Raw genomic sequence first — 19,051 nt, 5'->3', positions numbered from 1 at the left:
CCCAATAAAAAATGGACAATCTGGGGGCTGGCCCCGTGGCCAAGTGGTTAAGTTCACATGCTCCGCTGGAGGTGGCCCAGTGTTTCGTTGGTTCGAATCCTGGGCGTGGACATGGCACTGCTCATCCAAACCACGCTGAGGCAGCGTCCCACATGCCACAACTAGAAGGACCCACAACGAAGAACATACAACTATGTACCAGGGGGCTTTGGGGAGAAAAAAGGAAAAAAATAAAAAAATCTTTAAAAAAAAAAAAGGACAATCTGAATAGACTTTTCTCCAGAGAAAATGTACAAATGGCCAATAAACACGTGAAAAGATGTTCAACATAATTAGCCATCAGAGAAGTGCAAATCAAAACCACAGTGATACCACTTCATACCCACTATGATGCTATAATAAAAAAGACACAATAACAAGTATTGAGGATGTGGAGAAATTGGAACCCTCATACACTGCTATCAGAAATGTAAAATGGTGCAACTGTTGTGGAAAACAGTCTGGCAGTTCCTCGAAAGGTTAAGCATAGAGTTGCTGTGTGACAACCCAGTGATTCCTCCCCTAGGTATATACTCAAGAAATAAAAACGTATGTCCACACAAAATCTTATACATAAATATAGCAATATTCATAATAGCCAAAAAGTAGAAGCAACCCAAATGTCTATCAACTGATAAATGGATAAATAAAATGTATATCCATATAGTGGAATATTATTAGGCAAGAAAAAGGGATGAACTACTGATACATGCTATAACATGGATATTCCTGGAAAAACATTATGCTATGTGAAAAGCCAGTCAAAAAAGACCCCATGTTGTATGACTTCATTTATATGAAAGGTCTAGAAAAGGCAAATCTACAGAGATGTAAAGTAGATTACTGGTTGCCTAGGTCTAGGAATGGGGAGTTGGCAAATGAGCATGGGGTTTCTTTTTAAGTGATAAAAATGATTTAAAATAAAATAGTTGCACAACTCTGTAAATTTGCAAACAATCAGTGAATTACCCACCTAAAATGGATGCTCTACTTCAACAAAGCTTTAAGAAAAAGAAAGGATCCTTGGCTTCAAGATGATTAGAGTCTGGTGATAGAAACAGACTCAGAAACAAGTATAAAAAGTAATAAATGTGACGGAGGCATGTGCAAAGTGCAAATTTCTATGGGAGAATAGAGGAGGAAAGGAATTACTCCGCTTGAGGAGATCTAATAGACTGTAAGCTCCTTGGGAGTGAGAGCTGTTATTTATTTATTGTTGTATCCCCAGTCTACAGCTTAACATAGGATCAGTTAACAGTTGTTGAATGGATGTGTGAATGAATAAAGTTGGAGAGTGTCTCATACAGTGGGTGTTATTTGAGCTGCATCTTCAAGAGTGAAAAAAGAACTAGACTGTGAAGGTGAGGAAAGAATTCTAGGGAGAGAGGACAGCAGCAGCCAAAGCACCGAGGGATAAAAGGGAAAAGCATTTTAGAGTGGTAGGTGGTTCCTTGTGGCTGCAGTAAAAGCCATTTGGTGGAGAATGGTGAGATAAGTAGCTGGTTCGAGCAGATTATGAAGTACCTTGTGTATCAAACAAAGGAGTTTGGACTTTAATCCAAAGGCAATAGAAAGTTCTCAAAGTTTGTCAAATTAGGGTGCCAATGTGGTCAGATGTCTGTCTGATAAAGATCACTGTGGCTGCTCCTATGTTATGAATCTGTTCTGGCAAGATGAGAGTCAGGGAGATCACCTTGGAGGTCACTGCAGGAGTCTAGAAGAGAGCAAAGATAAAAGTCTGAACTGAGGAGGTGTGGCAATGAAAAATTCAAGGGAGATTTTATAGGTGGGTAGATGTGATCAGCACACGAATAGTCCAGATGGTAAAGGCTTTAGGAAATCATAGAAAGGATAGTTCGGTTCTGGAAGAGTTTCTGGAGGAGGTGACATCTGGGTTGGGTCTTTAAGGATGGAGTGCATGTAGGAAAGAGTGAGAGAGGATGGCCAGGTATGGAGGAAGCCAGTCTGAGAAACATGAATTTGTTGGGATAGGAATTGAAGAACCAAAGAAGCAAAAGTTAAGTGCCCCCAAATTTGATAATTGTTCAATGGAAGAGAGGTCATTAAACTATTCCTTTTACTTTTGTATATATTTGAAAAGTTTCATTAAAAAAGCTTTCCAACTCAGCTGGCCTGGAGGATGTGCTTTCTGGTGATGGCAGGAGGGGTGGGGGTGGAGGGCAGACAGCAGTGGCAGCAATTCTTACAACCAGCATCTACTTTCGCTTCACCGTCCAGAGTGTGCCGTCCACGTTAGGCCTTACAGTTTGGCTAAGCATATCTAATGTCTGCAGGATCCCCAGCTGATTTATGAGATCTGAAAAGTGAGGTAGTTCCACTTTGATTTATTGGCTTTAAATTCTTGGCAAGGCTCTAGGGAGTTGGAGAAGAATGTGAATGGGAGGAGAATGGGGAGCTACAAGTATGGGTAGCCTGTGAACCTTTGACTTCACTTGTTATCCTAATCACCCAACAGACCACAGTACCTGTCCCGACAAGATAGAGGCAGCCAGCCTGGTTGTTGTGCTGTATTCATAGCAGGTTCAGGAGCTAGCTAATCTCTCCTTTCTCTGGGCTTACGCAGCATTTTGTTTATGTCATTGGTTATCCTTGTCATATTGTGTTTAATAATCTGCCTCCCCCTACCCTCTGGACTGTGAATGCCTCAAGAGCAAAGGTTGGACTTATACATCTCTAATGTTTTGTAAAAAGTGAAGTCTCTAGCTACATGGTTGATCAGTCTCTAACTTGGAAGGATCAGCTGAGACCTCTGAAATGCCAGTTGCTCTGGTGGATGGGCACATCTTCCACAGTTTAGGACCCCTTTGCAATTAGCAGCTACTTGAAGCCCGGGCGAGAGGCCATCCCCTGAGTGATGGGTATTCCTGATGCATGCATATGGTAGTCACTTAGTAAATTTTCATTGATTTAATTTGATAGCCTCCTGTTATATCACACCTCACCACATTGGAGGCATTTTGCTTCTACTTCTGTGGTAACTAAGGAAACCGTGGCAGTTTGGAAAGCCAGAATATTATAGCTGACTCCAAAGCTTTGGAGTTAGTCAGATTTGATATGAATTATTACAGCATTTTAGCTTTAAGGGACCTTGAAAATCACCTAAGCCAGTCCCCTCATTTTATATATGGGGAAACTGAGGCATAGAGAGGCGTGCCCTATTCATTGACATATAGCAAGTAAATAGCTACACCAGATTAGGACCTCCAACTGTTTTTCTCTTCACTGAGAAAGGTAGTTGTTGCCCTGAAGCCATTTCTTGGGGTAAAAAGTGGGAATGAGATAAAACCCAAGGAAATAAGACATACTACGTGGCCTAAGTTTCACTCTCCATTTTGCCCAGCGTGTTCTCGTCGTGTTGGAAACCTTTTGGGGAAACCAGAGTGTCCATGTGTAGCCTCCTTTTTCATTCTTTCTTCTCTTAGCCTGCTTTATTTTTCTTTATAACCCTGCTACCAGAAATTATTTTATATATATGAATATATGCTTATTTACGTTTATTATCTGTCTTCTGCTTTAGAAGGTAAGTTTTATAAGGGAGGAGACTTTGTTTTATGCCTGTCTTATGATCGAATGCATGAATTAGTGAATGAACAAACAAGTATTTATTGGCTACCTTCAAGATGCCTGGCACATGCTTTCCATGATTTTGGTGTTTGTAGGTCAATGACATATCTGTTTCTTTGTTTGGGTTTGATCATTCATGAATGTATCTAAACCCGTGTTGAACACAACAGATATTATTGTCAAGTGATTGCACAGTGACTTTATAGTGCTCGTATGAGTAGAGTGAGTTTCACTTTTTTGTGGATTTAGGCAGTGTGAGATCTAGTGTGAACCTAAACCTCATGCTGTTTGATCGGAAAGGCCCAGTAGGAAGGAGAATCTCAGAAGCAGGAGAGCAAAGTGACTTGGCAGCTAGAGAGAGAAAACTTCATCCGTAGCTGTAGGGAGAGGAGACAGCAGGACCGAGGGCTGACTTATCCATTAGGCACAGTAAGCACCGTGCCCAGGGACCCACAAAAATGTTTTAATTTCTTTTAATCAAAAGTAAAAACTGGATATGATTCAGCTTGGATTATACATCTTTATACCAATGCAGTCATAAAATATATTAAGTATTTATTTTATTTATTTATTTATTTTTGAGGAAGATTAGCCCTGAGCTAATTGCTGCCAATCCTCCTCTTTTTGCTGAGGAAGACTGGCCCTGAGCTAACACCCATGCCCATCTTCCTCTCCTTTATATGTGGGACGCCTACCACAGCATGGTGTGCCAAGTGGTGCCATGTCTGCACCTGGGATCTGAGCTGGTGAACCCCTAGCTGCCGAAGAGGAATATATGAACTTAACTGCTGCATCACCAGGCCGGCCCCTAAGTATTTTTTTAATGAAGGAAGTGGCCCATAAAGGCAAAAGTACCTAGGGCCCACAAAAGTCATAATGTGACCCTAGCAGGACCTTGTGACTAGTCATTGGCTTGGCCATTTGAGACCCTAAACCCTGACTGACTTCTCCTTTAAGGTCTGTGACCCTCTCCTCACTGCTCCTGCCCCTGTCCTCAGTAACCATGATCTTCAGTGAGTCATTTCTCTCCTTTATATGTCATCTGTACCTTCTATAACATAGAAATGATTGTGCTCCCTGGGCTGAAAATCCGTGCTTTTAAAACAGCCTAATTATTTTATTTTTTATCTGTCTTCTCAAGGGTGAGAAAAAAGTCTGGTTTATCTCTGTATCTCCCTGCTAGCCTAGGATCTGCACATGTAGAACAGGAGTACCTTAAATGAATAAGTACCTTACATGAGTAAATGAATGAGTGAATGAATAAATGTATCAAACCTCACAGATAGCTTCAGAGGATTTATTTATTTATGGTATTATATATAGTATATATATATATATATAGTATAGTATATAGTATTATATATATATAGTATATATATATAGTATAGTATATAGTATTATATATGGTATTATATATAGTTCTACAGCTATCTTTTAGTCTTTTCTAAGGGTCTGTCAGCAAGATTTATAGAGCTGTGTGGACACTCAAGAAAATGATGTGGAAAACAAGAGTGATGCACCATCCTAGAGAGTTAAGAGACAATATGAAGAATCAGATACATATAAGGAATGAATAATCTTTTCAACAAATGTGCTGAGACAACTAGATAAGCACATGTAAAAGAATGAAGTTGGACCTCTACCTCACGTGGTATACAATAATTAACTCAGAATGGATCACTGATCCAAATGTAATAAGTAAAAACTATAAAATTATTCAAAGAAAGCATAGTCGTAAATCATGACTGGATTAGGCAATGGTTTCTTAGCTATGACACCAAAAGCACAAACAATGAAAGAAAAAATAAATAAGTTGGACTTCATCAAAATGAAGAACGTTTTTGTTGCAAGGGACATCACCAAGAAAGTGAAAAGACAACCCATGGAATGGGAGAAAATATTTGCAAGTCATATATCAGATAAGGGACTTTGTATCCAGAATATATAACTTTTACAACTCAACAATAAAAATATGAATAACCCAATAAATAAGTGGACAAAGGGTTCTGATATGACACGTAAGAAGCTTGGAAGTTACCACTCTGTCCTAACAACAAGTAACAAGCTGAACAAACTGAAAATCAACAAATCTTCATAGATCTGGAAGAGAAGTGAAGTGAGAAGATCTGTAACAATAAGAGAAGTAACAGAAGAGATCTAGGGCAAACTGCTGCCCCCAAAATTGGAGAGACCAACCAGCAAATACAAAATATCACATCTTACAGCAGCAGAAACATCTGTGGGAACCAGTGCTGAAGTAGGGAAACTTGGACTGTTTGATGAATTGCTGGAGGCTAATTGTGGACAACTCTAAGAATTAGAAACTCCAGAGGGACTCAGTCATTGAGGGCCCCCCACAATTTTGTGAGTTTTACTTTCTGGATATCTCCCAGTTTTACACTTATTGAGAAAAATCCCCTCGTGCTTCTGGCAGGGGGAAAGGAACCATTTAAAAATTCTACAGAGCATTCTGTTCTTCTTAACAAGGTCTGCCATCAGGAGAAACTATTTAACCAGAGCCTAACTGACCTAGGGGAAGGGAAATACCCAACTCTAGCCAGCTCTAGCCTTCCATGTGGGAGAACGGAAATACCCAACTCCAGCCCATTCAAGCCATTCCATCCTAAGAGGAGTGGGTGAGGGACTGAGAAGCACTTGTGAAGGTCACACTCCAAAGGCACAGACTCACTAAAAAACTGAAAATCATAGAACTATAGAATGCTTCCCCTACTCCCACGTCTTACCACCACATTACTAAAGGCCTATTTGTAGCAGTTCCTTTTACTTGGTATATCATGCAAGAAAAAATTGCAAGACATACTAAAAGGCAAAAAATACAGTTTGAAGAGACAGACCAAGCATCAGAATTAGATTTTCATATATCACAGGGATGTTGGAATAATAGACCAGGAATTTATAACAGCTATGATTAATATGCTAAGGACTCTAATGGATAAAGTAGACAGCATGCAAGAACAGATGGGCAATGTAAGCAGAGAGATGGAAATTCTAAGAAAGAAAGAGAAAGAAATGCTGGAGATCAAAAACACTAACATGAAGAATGCCTTTGATGGGCTTATTAGTAGACTGTACATGGCTGAGGAAAGAATCTCTGAGCTTGAGACTATCTCAATAGAATCCTATAAAAGTGAAAAGTAAAGAGAAAAACAAACTAGAAAAAACAGAGCAGAATATCCAAGAACTGTGGGACCAGCTACAAAAGTTGTAATGTATGCTGGTATGGTCTCAATGTTTGTGTTCTCAAATTTGTATGTTGAAATCCTAATCCCCAGGGTGATGGTATTAGGTGAGGCCTTTGGGAGGTGATTAGATCATGAGGACAGAGCTCTCATAGTTGGGATTTGTCCCCTTATGAGAGGCCCCACAGAGCTCCCTAGTCCCTTCCACCATATGAGGACACAGCAAAAAGACAGCTGTCTGTGAACCAGGAAGCCCTCACGTGGCACAAAATCTGCTGGTACCAGGATCCTGAACTTCCCACCCTCCAGAAATATGAGAAATAAATGTTTGTCGAGAAACAAATGTTGTTTATGACACCTAGTCTATGGTATTTTGCTATAGCAGCCCAAACAGACTAAGACATACAAGTCATGAGAGTATAAGAAGGAGAAGAAAGAGAAAAACAGGAGAATTACTTGAAATGATAATGACTGAGAATTTCCCCAAATTAATGTCAGACACCAAACCACAGATCCAGGAAGCTCAGAAAAGACCAAGCAGGATAAATGCCAAAAAAAACTACACCTAGGCATATTATTTTTCAAACTATAGAAAATTAAAGAAAAATCCTGAAGGAAGCCAGAGGAAAAAACACTTACCTATAGAGGAGCAAAGATAAGAATTACTTCCAACTTCTTCTCAGAAACCATGCAAGTGGGAAGAGAGTGGAGTGAAACATATAAAGTGTTGTGAGAAAAAAACCTCACCAGCCTAGAATTCTGTACCCTATGAAATTATCATTCAAAAGAGAAGGAGAAATAAAGAAAAACAAAAATTGGGGGAATTTGTTGCCAGTAGACCTGCCTTGCAAGAATTGTTAAAAGAAGTTCTTTAGAGAGAAGGAATATTTGGTAGAGGTCAGAAACTCAAATCTACATAAAGAAAGGAAGAGAATAAAAGAAGGTAGAATAGAAACATTTACTTATTCTTTTTTTTGAGTGATTGTAAATTTTATTGTATTTTTAATTTTAGTTTCCATGTCCACTGCTAATATATAGAAATACAATGTTTTCATGTGTTTATATTGTATTCTGCTACCTTTCTGAACTCTCTTATTAGTTCTGGTATTTTTTTTTTTTTTTTGGTAGATTCTTTGGGATTTTGTATGTAGACCATCATGTCATCTGCAAATAGGGGCAGTGTTATTTCTTTCTTTCAAATCTGTGTGTATTTTATCTCTGTATATTGCCTTACTGTGCTGGCTAGAAACTTCAGTATTACGTTGAATAGTAGTGGTGAAGGTGAACATCCTGAGATTGTTTCTGATCTTAGGAGGAAAGCATTCACTCTTTCACCATTAAATGGAATGTAATCTATAGGATTTTTGTAGATATTCTTTTATTTTACTTAACCTTAATTGATCTAATAACAGATAACAGTTTTTTTCAAAATAATAATACCAACACTGTATTCAACTATGTATGCATTATACACAAACACACATGCTTATGGATAAGTGAAATGAGTGATGACAATGATACAAGGGATGACAGGGAGGAATTAGGATTATTTTGTTATTACATTATAGCACTTCACACTACCCATGAAGTGGTATGGTATTATTTGAAAGTGGTCCTGATTAGTTATAAATATATACTGCAAACTATTGTAGAGCAACCTCTAAAAGAAGTAAAAATAGAAGTATAGGTGTTAAACTAAGAAGGGGAGAAAATGTAATCCTGTAAAATTCTCAGTTAAACCCAAAAGGCGGAAAAAGACTGGAAGACAAAAATAGGAACAAGGAACAAGGGCAGCAAGTAGAAAACAGTAACAAATGTAGTAGATATTAATCCAAGTATATTAATAATCGCTTTGAACATCAGTGGTCTAAATGGCACCAATTAAAAGACAAGAGATTGTCAGAGTAGATTAAAAAAGCAAGAACCAACTATATGTTATCTACAAGAAACTCATTTTAAATAAAAGAACATATAGATTAAAAGTAAATGAATGGAGAAATATACCCTACTAACATTAATAATAATAAAAAAAAGCAGGAGTAGCTGTATTAATTTCAGACAGAGCAGACTTCAGAGCAAGAAGTTATCAGGGACCAAGAGGGGCATTATGTAATGATAAAGAAGTCAATTCTCCAAGAGGATGTAACAATCCTTAATATGTATGTGCCTAACAACAGGATGTCAAAATATGTGAAACAAAAACTGATAGAACTGCAAGGAGAAATAGATGAATTCACTATTATAGTTGGAGAGTTCAACACTCAAATGGACAGATCCAGCAGGCAGAAAATCAGTAAGAGCATGACTGAACACAGTAACACCATCAGTCAACTGGATATAATACACATCTATAGACTACTTCAACCAACAACAGCAGAATACACATTCTTCTCAAGTTCACATGGGACAGTCACCAAGGTAGACCACATTATGGGCCATAAAATACATCTTAAATTTGAAAGAATAGAAATCATATAGTCTGCTCTCAGACACAGTGGAATTAAACTAGAAGTTGGTAACAGAAAGATAGCTGGAAAATCCACAAATACTTGGAGATCAAAGAACACATTTCTAAATAACACATGGATTAAAGAAGAAATCTTAAGAAGTTTGAATAGATTTGAACTAAAAATGAAAACATAACTTATCAGAATTTGTGGGATGTAGCAAAGACAGTGCGTAGAGGGAAATTTATAGCATTAAATACATATATTAGAAAAGAGGAAAGATCTAAAATCAGTCATCTAAGCTCCCACCTTTGGAAACTAGAAAAAGAGCAAATTAAATTCAAAGTAAGCAGAAGAAAAGAAATAATAAAAATTAGAGCATAAATCAGTAAAATTGGAAACAGGAAATCAGTAGAGAAAATCAACAAAATCAAGCTGGTTGTTTGAAAAGATCAATAAAATTGCTAATCCTGTAACCAGGCTAACTAAGGAAAAAAAGAGGGGCCAGCCGGGTGGTGCAGTGGTTAAGTTCACACACTCTGCTTTGGCAGCCTGGGGTTCACTGGTTCAGATCCTAGGTGTGGACCTATGCACTGCTTGTCAAGCCACACTGTGACAAGCATCCCACATATAAAGTAGAGGAAGATGGACACAGATGTTAGCTCAGGGCCAATCTTCCTCAGCCGAAAAAAAAAAAGGGGGGGATTGGTGGTGGATGTTAGTTCAGGGCTAATCTTCTATAGAAAAAAAGAAAAAAGAGAGAAGACACCAAATTATTAATATCAGAAGTGCTAGAAGGAGACATGACTACAGATCCCATGGATATTAAAAGGCTAATAAAGGAATACTATGAACAACTCTGTGACCACAAATTTGATAACTTAGATAAAATGAACTAATTCCTTGAAAGACACAATCTGCTAAAACTCACATAAGAAGAAATAGACGATCTCAAAAGACCTATATCTATTAAAGAAATTGAATTAATAATTAATAACCTTTCCAAATAGAAAGCATCAGGTCCAGATAGGTTGACTGGTGAATTCTTCCAAACATTTAAGGAAGAAATTATGCCAGTTCTCTACAGTCTCTTTCAGAAGATGGAAGCAGAGTGAATACTTCCTGACTCAATTCAATGAGGCCAGCATTACCTTAATACCAAAACCAGACAAAGACGTTACAAAAAAAGAAAACGACAGACTAATGCTTCTCATGAACATAGACATAAAAATCATCAAGAAAATATTAACAAATGGAATCCAACAGTGTATAAAAAGAATCATACACCATGACAAGTGAGAACCCAGGTATACGAGCCCGGTTCAACATTTGAAAATCCACAAATGTAATCCATCACATCAACAGGTTAAAGAAGAAAAATTTCATGAACATATTAGTAGACTCAGAAAAAGCATTTGCTGAAATTCAGCACCCATTCAAGATAAAAACTCTCGGGGGCTGGCCCCATGGCCTAGTGGTTAAGTTCAGTGTGCTTCACTTCAGTGGCCCAGGTTTGGTTCCTGGGCTCAGACCTACACCACTTGTCAGTGGCCATGCTGTGGTGGCAACCCACATACAAGATAGAGGAAGCTTGGCACAGCTGTTAGCTCAGAGTGAATCTTCCTCAAGCAAAAAGAGGGAGATTGGCAACAGATGTTAGCTCAGGGCGAATCTTCCTCAGGAAAAAAAAAAGTCTCAGCAAACTAGGAATAGAGGGAAACTTCCTCAACTTGGTAAAGAATATGTACAAAAATCCTACATCTGACATATATTTAATGGTAAGAAGCTTGAAGCTTTCCCACTGTGATCAGTAACAAGGCAAGGAGGCACCTCTCACCACTCTTTTTCATCATCATACTGGAAGTCTTAGCTAATGCAATAAGACAAGAAAAGGGAATAAAATATATGCAGATTTGGAAGTAAGAAATAAGTCCATCTTTGTTTGCAGATGACATGACCATCTATGTTGAAAATCCAAAAGAATCAAAAAAAAAAAAACCCTCCTGGAACTGATAAGCAGTTATAGCAAGGTTGCAGGATGCAAGGTTAGTATACAAGAGTTGATCCTTTTCTATATACCAGCAGTGAGCAAGAGGAATTTGAAATTAAAAACACAATACCATTTACTTTAGCACCCATAAAAATGACATACTTAGATATGTCTCGCAAAATATGTACAAGATCTATATGAGGAAAACTATAACACTCTGATAAGAGATATCAAAGAAGAACTAAATACATGGAGAGATATTCCATGTTTATGTATAGAAAGATTCGATGGTGTCAAAATGTCAGTTCTTCCCAACTTATTCTTTAGCTTCAGTACAATCCAAATCAAAACCCCAGCAAATTATTTTGTGGATATTGACAAGCTGAGTCTAAACTTTATATGGAAAGGCAAAGACCCAGAATAGCCAATACAGTATTGAAGGAGAAGAACAAAGTTGGAGGACTGACACTTGCCCAACTTTAAGACTTACTACAGAGTTATAGTAATCAAGACAGTGTGGTACTGGTGAAGGAATAGACAGATAGGTCAGTGGAACAGAGTAGAGAGCCTAGATATAGACCTGCATAAATATAGGCAACTGATCTTTGACAAAGGAGCAAAGGCAATACAATGGAGCAAAGAGAATTTTTCAACAAATGGGCTGGAACAACTGGATATCCACATGCAAAAAACTGAATCTAGATTCAGACTTTACACCCTTTACAAAAAGTAACTTAAAATGGATCACAAACCTAAATGGGATCACAGATGCAAAACTATAAAACTCCTAGAAGATAATGTAGGAGAAAATCTAGGTGATCTTGGGTTTGGCATGATCCATGTAAGAAAGAATTGACAAGCTAGACTTAATTAAAATCAAAAAGTTCTGCTCTGTAAAAGATACTTTCAAGAAAATGAAAAGACAAGCCACAGACTGGGAGAAAATATTTGCAAAAGACCTAATAAAAGACTTATCCAAATTATACAAAGAACTCTTAAAACTCAATAATAAGAAAAAAAACAGCCTGATTAAAAAGTGGGCTAAAGGGGCTGGTCCGGTGGCACAGCAGTTAAGTGTGCATGTTCCACTTCGGTGGCCCAGGGTTTGCCAGTTCAGATCCCGGGTGCGGACATGGCACCGCTTGGCAAGCCATGCTATGGTAGGCGTCCCACATATAAAGTAGAGGAAGATGGTCAGGATGTTAGCTCAGGGCCAGTCTTCCTCAGCAAAAAGAGGAGGATTGGCAGCAGATGTTAGCTCAGGGCTAATCTTTCTCAAAAAAAAAAAAAAAAAGTGGGCTAAAGACCTTAACATACAGATGGCAAATAAGGTTGTGAAAAGATGCTCCGCATCATATGGCATCATGGAAATGCAAATTAAAACAATGACATACCACTAGATACCTATTGCAATGGTCAATATCTGAAACACTAACACCACGAAATGCTAGTGAGGATGTGGTGCAACAGAAACGCTCATGTATTGCTGGTGGGAATGCAAAATAATACAGCCACTTTGGAAGAGAGTATTTATGTCCACACAAAAACCTGCACATGATGTTTATAGCAGCTTTATTCGTAATTGCCAAACCTTGGAGGCAACCAAGATGTCATTCAATAAGTGAATGGATAAATAAACAGTGGTACATCCAGACAATGGAATATTATTTGACATTGAAAAGAGATGAGCTACCAAGCCATGAAAAGATATGGAGGAATCTTAACTATGTATTACTAAGTGAAGGAAGCCAACGTGAAAAGGCTACATACTGTCTCATTTCAACTATATGACATTCTGGAAAAGTCAAAGCTATGGAGATAGTAAAAAGATCAGTGGTTGCCAGGGGTTAGGAGGGATGAATAAGCAGAGCACTGAGAATTTTTTTTTTTTTTTTTACTTTTTATTGAGATTACGATAGTTTACAACATTGTGAAATTTCAGATGTACATTATTATTTGCCATTCGTATTGTAGGTGCATCACTTCACCCTTTGCAGAGCACCAAGAATTTTTAGGGCAGTGAATCTACTCTGTATGATACTCAAATGATGGATACATGTCATTACACATTATGTACTTGTCCAAACCTGTAGAATGTACAACATCAATAGTGAACTCTAAGGTAAACTATGGACTTTGGGCGTTTAAGATGTGTCAGTGTAGAGTCATCAGTTGGAACAAATATACAGCTCTGGTGAGGGATGTCATTAATGGGGGAGACTGCATATTTGGGGGAGGGAGCATTTGGGAAATCTCTGTACTTTCCACTCAGTTTTGCTGTGAACCTAAAACTGCTCTAAAGTCCATTTTTAAAAAAATGGACAAAGGATCTGGATAACCTTTTCTCCAAAGAAGATATATAAATGGCCAATAAGCATATGAAAAGATGTTCAACATCATTATCCATCAGGGAAATGCAAAATCACTTCGAGATACCATTTCACACCCATTGAGATTCTTTTATCAAAAAGACACAATAACGTGTTGTTGAGGATGTGGAGAAATTGGAACTCTCATACAGTCCTGGGTGGGAATGTAAAATGGTGCAGCTGCTGTGGAAAACAGTTTGGCATTTCCTCAAAAGATTAAGCAGAGAGTTACCATATGACCCAACACTTCTACTCCTAGATAAATACTGAAGAAATGAAAGCATGTCTACACAAAACCTTGTAGATGAATGTTCATAACAGCATTATTTGTAATAGCCAAAAAGTGTAAACAGCCCAAATGTCCATCAACTGATGAATGGGTAAATAGAATGTGGTATAGCCATACAGTGCAGTAGTATTTGGCAATAAAAAGGAGTGAACTGCAGTACCTGCTACTGCATGATGAACACTGAAAACATTACACTATGCGAAAGAAGCCAGTCACAAAAGACCATGTATTATATGGTCCCATTTATGTGAAGCGTCTAGAACAGGCAAATCTATAGGTGGAGATGCAAAGTAAATTAATGGTTCCTTGAGCTGGAGGAGGATGGCAAGTGACTGCTAACTGGTATGTGGTTTCTTTTTGGGGCGGTGGAAATGTTCTAAATCAGATAGTGGTCATGGCAGCACAACTCTGTGAATACACTAAAAAGCACCGAATAGTTCACTTTAAATGGGTGAATTTTGTGGTGTGTGAATTAGATCTCAGTAAAGCTGTTATTAGAAAAAGAATCAGGTGCATAGAGGTATGTGGCTGGAGGACAAATTGTGAATGTGAGTGCTGGGACACAGTTGCAGTGCTTATCAAACTTTGATGTGCATATGAATTACTTGGGTATCTTATTAAATGCGAATTCTGATTCAGGAGGTCTGGGATGGGGGAGGGAGTCTGAGATTCTCTATTTCTTAATAAGCTCTCAGGGTGCTGATGCTGCTGGTCTGTGGACCATGCTTAGCAAGGCAGTGGAGGAAGTTTGTTTCTTCAGTGAGTGGAGTCAGTCTAGAGAGCCTTCCTGGAGCCAGGAGGATTTGGCCAGTGTTTTGCGAGAAGGCAGAATGTGGTTTGGTGAAAGAGAGGGGCTTAAGGGACAAAGTAACCAGCCTGAGTAAAGACTCAGAGACCACAAAGTATCTGATATTTGTGGGGGACAGGAGGCTTGTTTGTGGGATTACTCTAGTGGGTCCCTGACTCTTTTGCACCTGAGAAAATATAGCAATCAACCTCTGATCATTTTCCATTTTTGTGAAATTTTCCCTTGCCCTCTGCATGACGTTTTGGTTTAACTTCCTTCAAATCTGGACTTAGGTAGATTGGCATGGCTAGGGGCCTTGTGAGATCCTAGGAAGAGAGTGATTGGCTAGCAAGAAAACATTCTGTGTGTGGGTCTTAGGAGTTGGATCTGGGCCCATCAATCTGTAACCTTACCCTGAGTCTACCTAATTAGCTACCTGAACTCTGGACAGGGCACCTTCAGACTGCCTTACTGCTTGGCCCCAGATGAATAAACTCATTAATGAGGGAGCAAATAAAGACGTATATCCAGATGGTACGGGTTAATTATAGCTATAGTTTACAGCTTTCCTTATTTTTCCACTTGGGCTAGAAGACTGGTTTGGATGTAATTTAAATAATCTTTTGGTTCAGAAGGCAAATATTAAAGCCAAATCTTGTCTTTACTCTTAGCATTTATACTACTCTGTAAAGTGCTAAATGGTCCTCTAAGCTCCAGGTCTAGTCCCAGCCTTAGTGCTTGCCCGTCTAAGCTGTTTTCCCTGGATCTCTGAAACCCTTACTGTCCTGTGCTTCACCAACATTCAGTTCCCTAGTCTCTCTTAGTAGTTTATAAAGTACTCCCACTCTCCCAGCAGGAAAGACAACGAAATCACTTGGTTGCCTTGAATGTACTTGCTGTCATAGCCCCACAATGAAGTCAGAAGTCTTTTTTTTTTTTTTTTTGAGGAAGATTAGCTCTGAGCTAACTACTGCCAATCCTCCTCTTTTTGCTGAGGAAGACTGGCCCTGAGCTAACATCCGTGCCCATCTTCCTCTACTTTATACATGGGATGCCTACCACGGCATGTCTTGCCAAGCGGTGTCATGTCTGCACCTTGGATCCGAACCGGCGAACCCTGAGCCGCCAAGAAGCGGAACATGCGAACTTAACTGCTTCGCAACCGGGCTGGCCCCTGAAGTCAGAAGTCTTATTCTCGGTTTTCCGGATGGAGAAACTAAAGCATAGACAGTAGCGTGCTTGACCACTATCTTGTGAAGAGGTGCCCCCACACCTGCCACAGTTCTCTGGATCTTCCTAGTTTTCCCTTAGTGGACTTCTCTTGCTTCTTTGAACATGTAGTTGTGTTGTGTTGTTTTGACGTGTAGTTTTTTAAACATGATTTCCTGGGTGCCTCCTGGTGTTAAATGAATACTTCTTTCCTGGATACTTACTAGGTATTTTTCAGGTATTTGTTTACTCTCCCATTTAAGCATCTCCAGGTGGGGTGCTAGTTTGTCGGCATACTTGTTTTACTCTGTTGGAGAGAATTCTGTTCAATTCCCCAAGTAGTCATAGAGTGCTTAGTATATGCTAAGCTCTGTGCTATTCTCCTTGAAAGACACAAAAGCAGTGTATTCTCCTTGGCTCTGTGGGATCTTTGAGATTTATGGGATGAGAGCAAGATAGACGTAAGCAGGGCTAGGACTTGGGTGAAGCAAACAAGGCATTAGGGTGCAAACTTTAAGGAGGCACTCTCTCAAGGTCATGCAAGTGCAGGGTTGGTACCTGCAAATGAGGGCCTCCTTAAATTTTGAGCCCTAGGTCCCTTGCTTACCCTACTCTGGTCCTGGCCCTGGACTTAAAAAGCAGTTAGATCACTTGGAGAGCATGTCTAAGATAACATAAGACTAAGAATGTTGGTATAGAACAGTGCTTCTCAAATGTACGGTGCATTCAGATCATTTGGAGATTTTGTTAATAGGTAGATTCTGATTCAGGAGGTCTCGAGCAGTGCCTGAGATCGTGCATTTTTAACAAGCACCTAGGTGATGCTGATATTAGTCAGTGGGCCACACTCTGAGTTTCAAGGAGAAAAATCCATGCAGGAGAGAAGCAGAGGGCCAAATTCACTAAACTAGGGGATCAGGGAAGGCTTCACCAGGGAAGGTGCAATTGCATCTGGGTTCTCAAAGGATAAATTGGATTTGGATAGAAAACAGAGAGGGAAGGGCATTGCAAGCGGAAGAAAAAGGTGTGCAAAGGCCCAGAGACAGGAATGAGTCCCGTGTATTTTGGAACAGTGAACAGTCTGGCTTGGCAAGATGCAGGTTCAAGCTGGAAAAGAAGAAAAGAGTTCTGAGAGGTAGCATGAAAGCTGTGTACTGATTATTGCTTTAGAAATGTCGTCCTTAATTGTTGGCTCAGGTACTGCCCAGCTGGACCTTTCCATTTCTTACATCTACTTGTTCCCTCTCAGAGGGGCCCTCTGTGCTGGAGAGATGAAGACCTAAGTCAGGACACCTGAATAAATTCTGTGAGGCAGTGTGTGAAGTTGGAAAACGGAGGTGGGTGGGTGACTTCATTACCCTGATTGGCTGAGCGAAGCCTTGGGTATTGTTTTTGTTTGTTTGTTTGTTTGTTTTTAACTTAGCTGGAGCATGTAGAAACCAGGAAGCCCAACCTAAATAGTGATGGGCATCCCTAGTACACACACAAATGATGCTTGGTAAATATGTGCTGATTTGACTTGGTGGTAGAATGGAGTTCTGCCCATTTTACTTTAAATGTTCCACTTAAGGTACTTTTCTGAAGCTATCATAGGAATAGTGGGAAACTAGGCCTTGAATATAATAAGTACTAAAGGAGTATTTGTTGATTGATTCATTTGAGTGATTCTGAGGACTTGTCTCTCTTCTCTACCTCAAGGAACATTTTCAGTTCAGGTCCATATAAGAATGTATTGAGTGACTTTATGTACTTAGACTTGGGTACACTTCTGTATGGTGACAAGGAAGTAGAAGACTTGAGCCCTGAACTCAGAGTTTAGTATTACTCTAGAGAAGTGGTTTTCTATTGGGGGCAATTTTTGTACCCTGGGGGACATTTGACAATGTTTGTCGACATTCTTGGTTATTGCATCTGTGGAAATGCTACAGGCATCTAGCCGGTCGAGGCCAAGGACACTGCTCAACATCCTACAATGTACAGACAACTCTCCTGCAAAAAAGACAAGTAACCAGCCCAAAATATCCGTAATGCCAAGGTTGGGAAACTGCTCTAAAAGGATTAGACTAATAAATAGAATCAGAACTGGGAGGTTGGAAGGCCATACTGCTAGTTAATAGCAGAGCAGGGACTAAAGCTCAGGTCACCCTAGTCTGTTGTTCTACCTGCTACCATGGGTCCATTTAGAGTCAAATGGCATTATAGGACAGAATATTTTATCTAGCTTTATTTCCCACTAGTCCTGAGTCATACTTTTTGCTCTTGATATTCTCAATTGTTTGTATGCTGTTACAACTTTATTCCTTCATGTTCATGTTAGTCCCTTTGCTTGGAACATATTTCTCTCATTTATTCATCTGGATAATATTTCAAATCTTCAGGATGTCTTCACTAATCTGTAACACCTCAGATTGGATTAAAAGCCACTTCTTTATTCTTCCATAGCTGATCTTCAGCATATAATAAATTTTCACTTTATATGTCTGTCGTCTTCACTAGGCTGTGAGCATCTTGAGAGTTAGGTTCACTTTTCAGTCTTCATTGCCTAGCACAGACATGCAACACACTGTCGGTCGTAGACATGAGCCAAAGTATGTGGTTAGAGAAGGGAGAGATCAGTGGGAAATAGTGTTGGGGAAGGCTTCACAGAAATTGTGACACTTGAAGCTTCCTGTGATTCCTTGAAGATGTTGATGAATGTGTCAGCACCTTATGTTGGTCAGGGACAGTTCTAAGACAGTAATGGATTTTTCTGGTGGTATCTTTCTACAGGTTGATATGTCAGACCTCTCCCCAGAAGAGCAATGGAGGTAAGTGTGACAATGTGGGACCCTCAGGCTGGGGACTGTAGGTTAATCCAACTAATAGAATTGTGTATCTTCCCCTTTTGCTTCCTTCTCTGTGGGAGGCAGTGACTCATGACCAGTGGGACAGGTCTTTTGGGATTTTTCCAGTATGTAGGTCATTCCTGGGTAGCTCCCTCAGTTTTGAGGAATAAGTAGGTAATTGCACCAAACCAGCCATCTGGGTTTGAATACTAGTTCTACCATTTCCTAGCTACATGGTCTTGGGCAGGTTACTTAACTTCTCACTGCCTTAGCTTTCCCCATTTGTAAAATGAAGATCACAGCAGTACCTA

At 39.3% G+C, this 19,051-nt stretch overlaps 1 protein-coding gene across 1 annotated transcript in view; it reads left to right on the top strand.

Moving 5' to 3' along the window:
- RNF121 (ring finger protein 121) overlaps positions 1–19,051 on the top strand; it is a 77,212-nt gene that overhangs the window by 14,181 nt on the left and 43,980 nt on the right. Inside the window, exon 2 of the mRNA XM_014841992.3 lies at positions 18,685–18,722. Within this exon, the coding sequence (XP_014697478.1) occupies positions 18,685–18,722 (38 nt within the window). The remainder of the gene's footprint in view (positions 1–18,684; positions 18,723–19,051) is intronic.

This window comes from Equus asinus, chromosome 20 (assembly GCF_041296235.1).
Source record: "Equus asinus isolate D_3611 breed Donkey chromosome 20, EquAss-T2T_v2, whole genome shotgun sequence".
Classification (NCBI taxonomy): Eukaryota; Metazoa; Chordata; class Mammalia; order Perissodactyla; family Equidae; genus Equus; species Equus asinus.
This window is presented reverse-complemented; position numbering and strand designations above follow the sequence as displayed.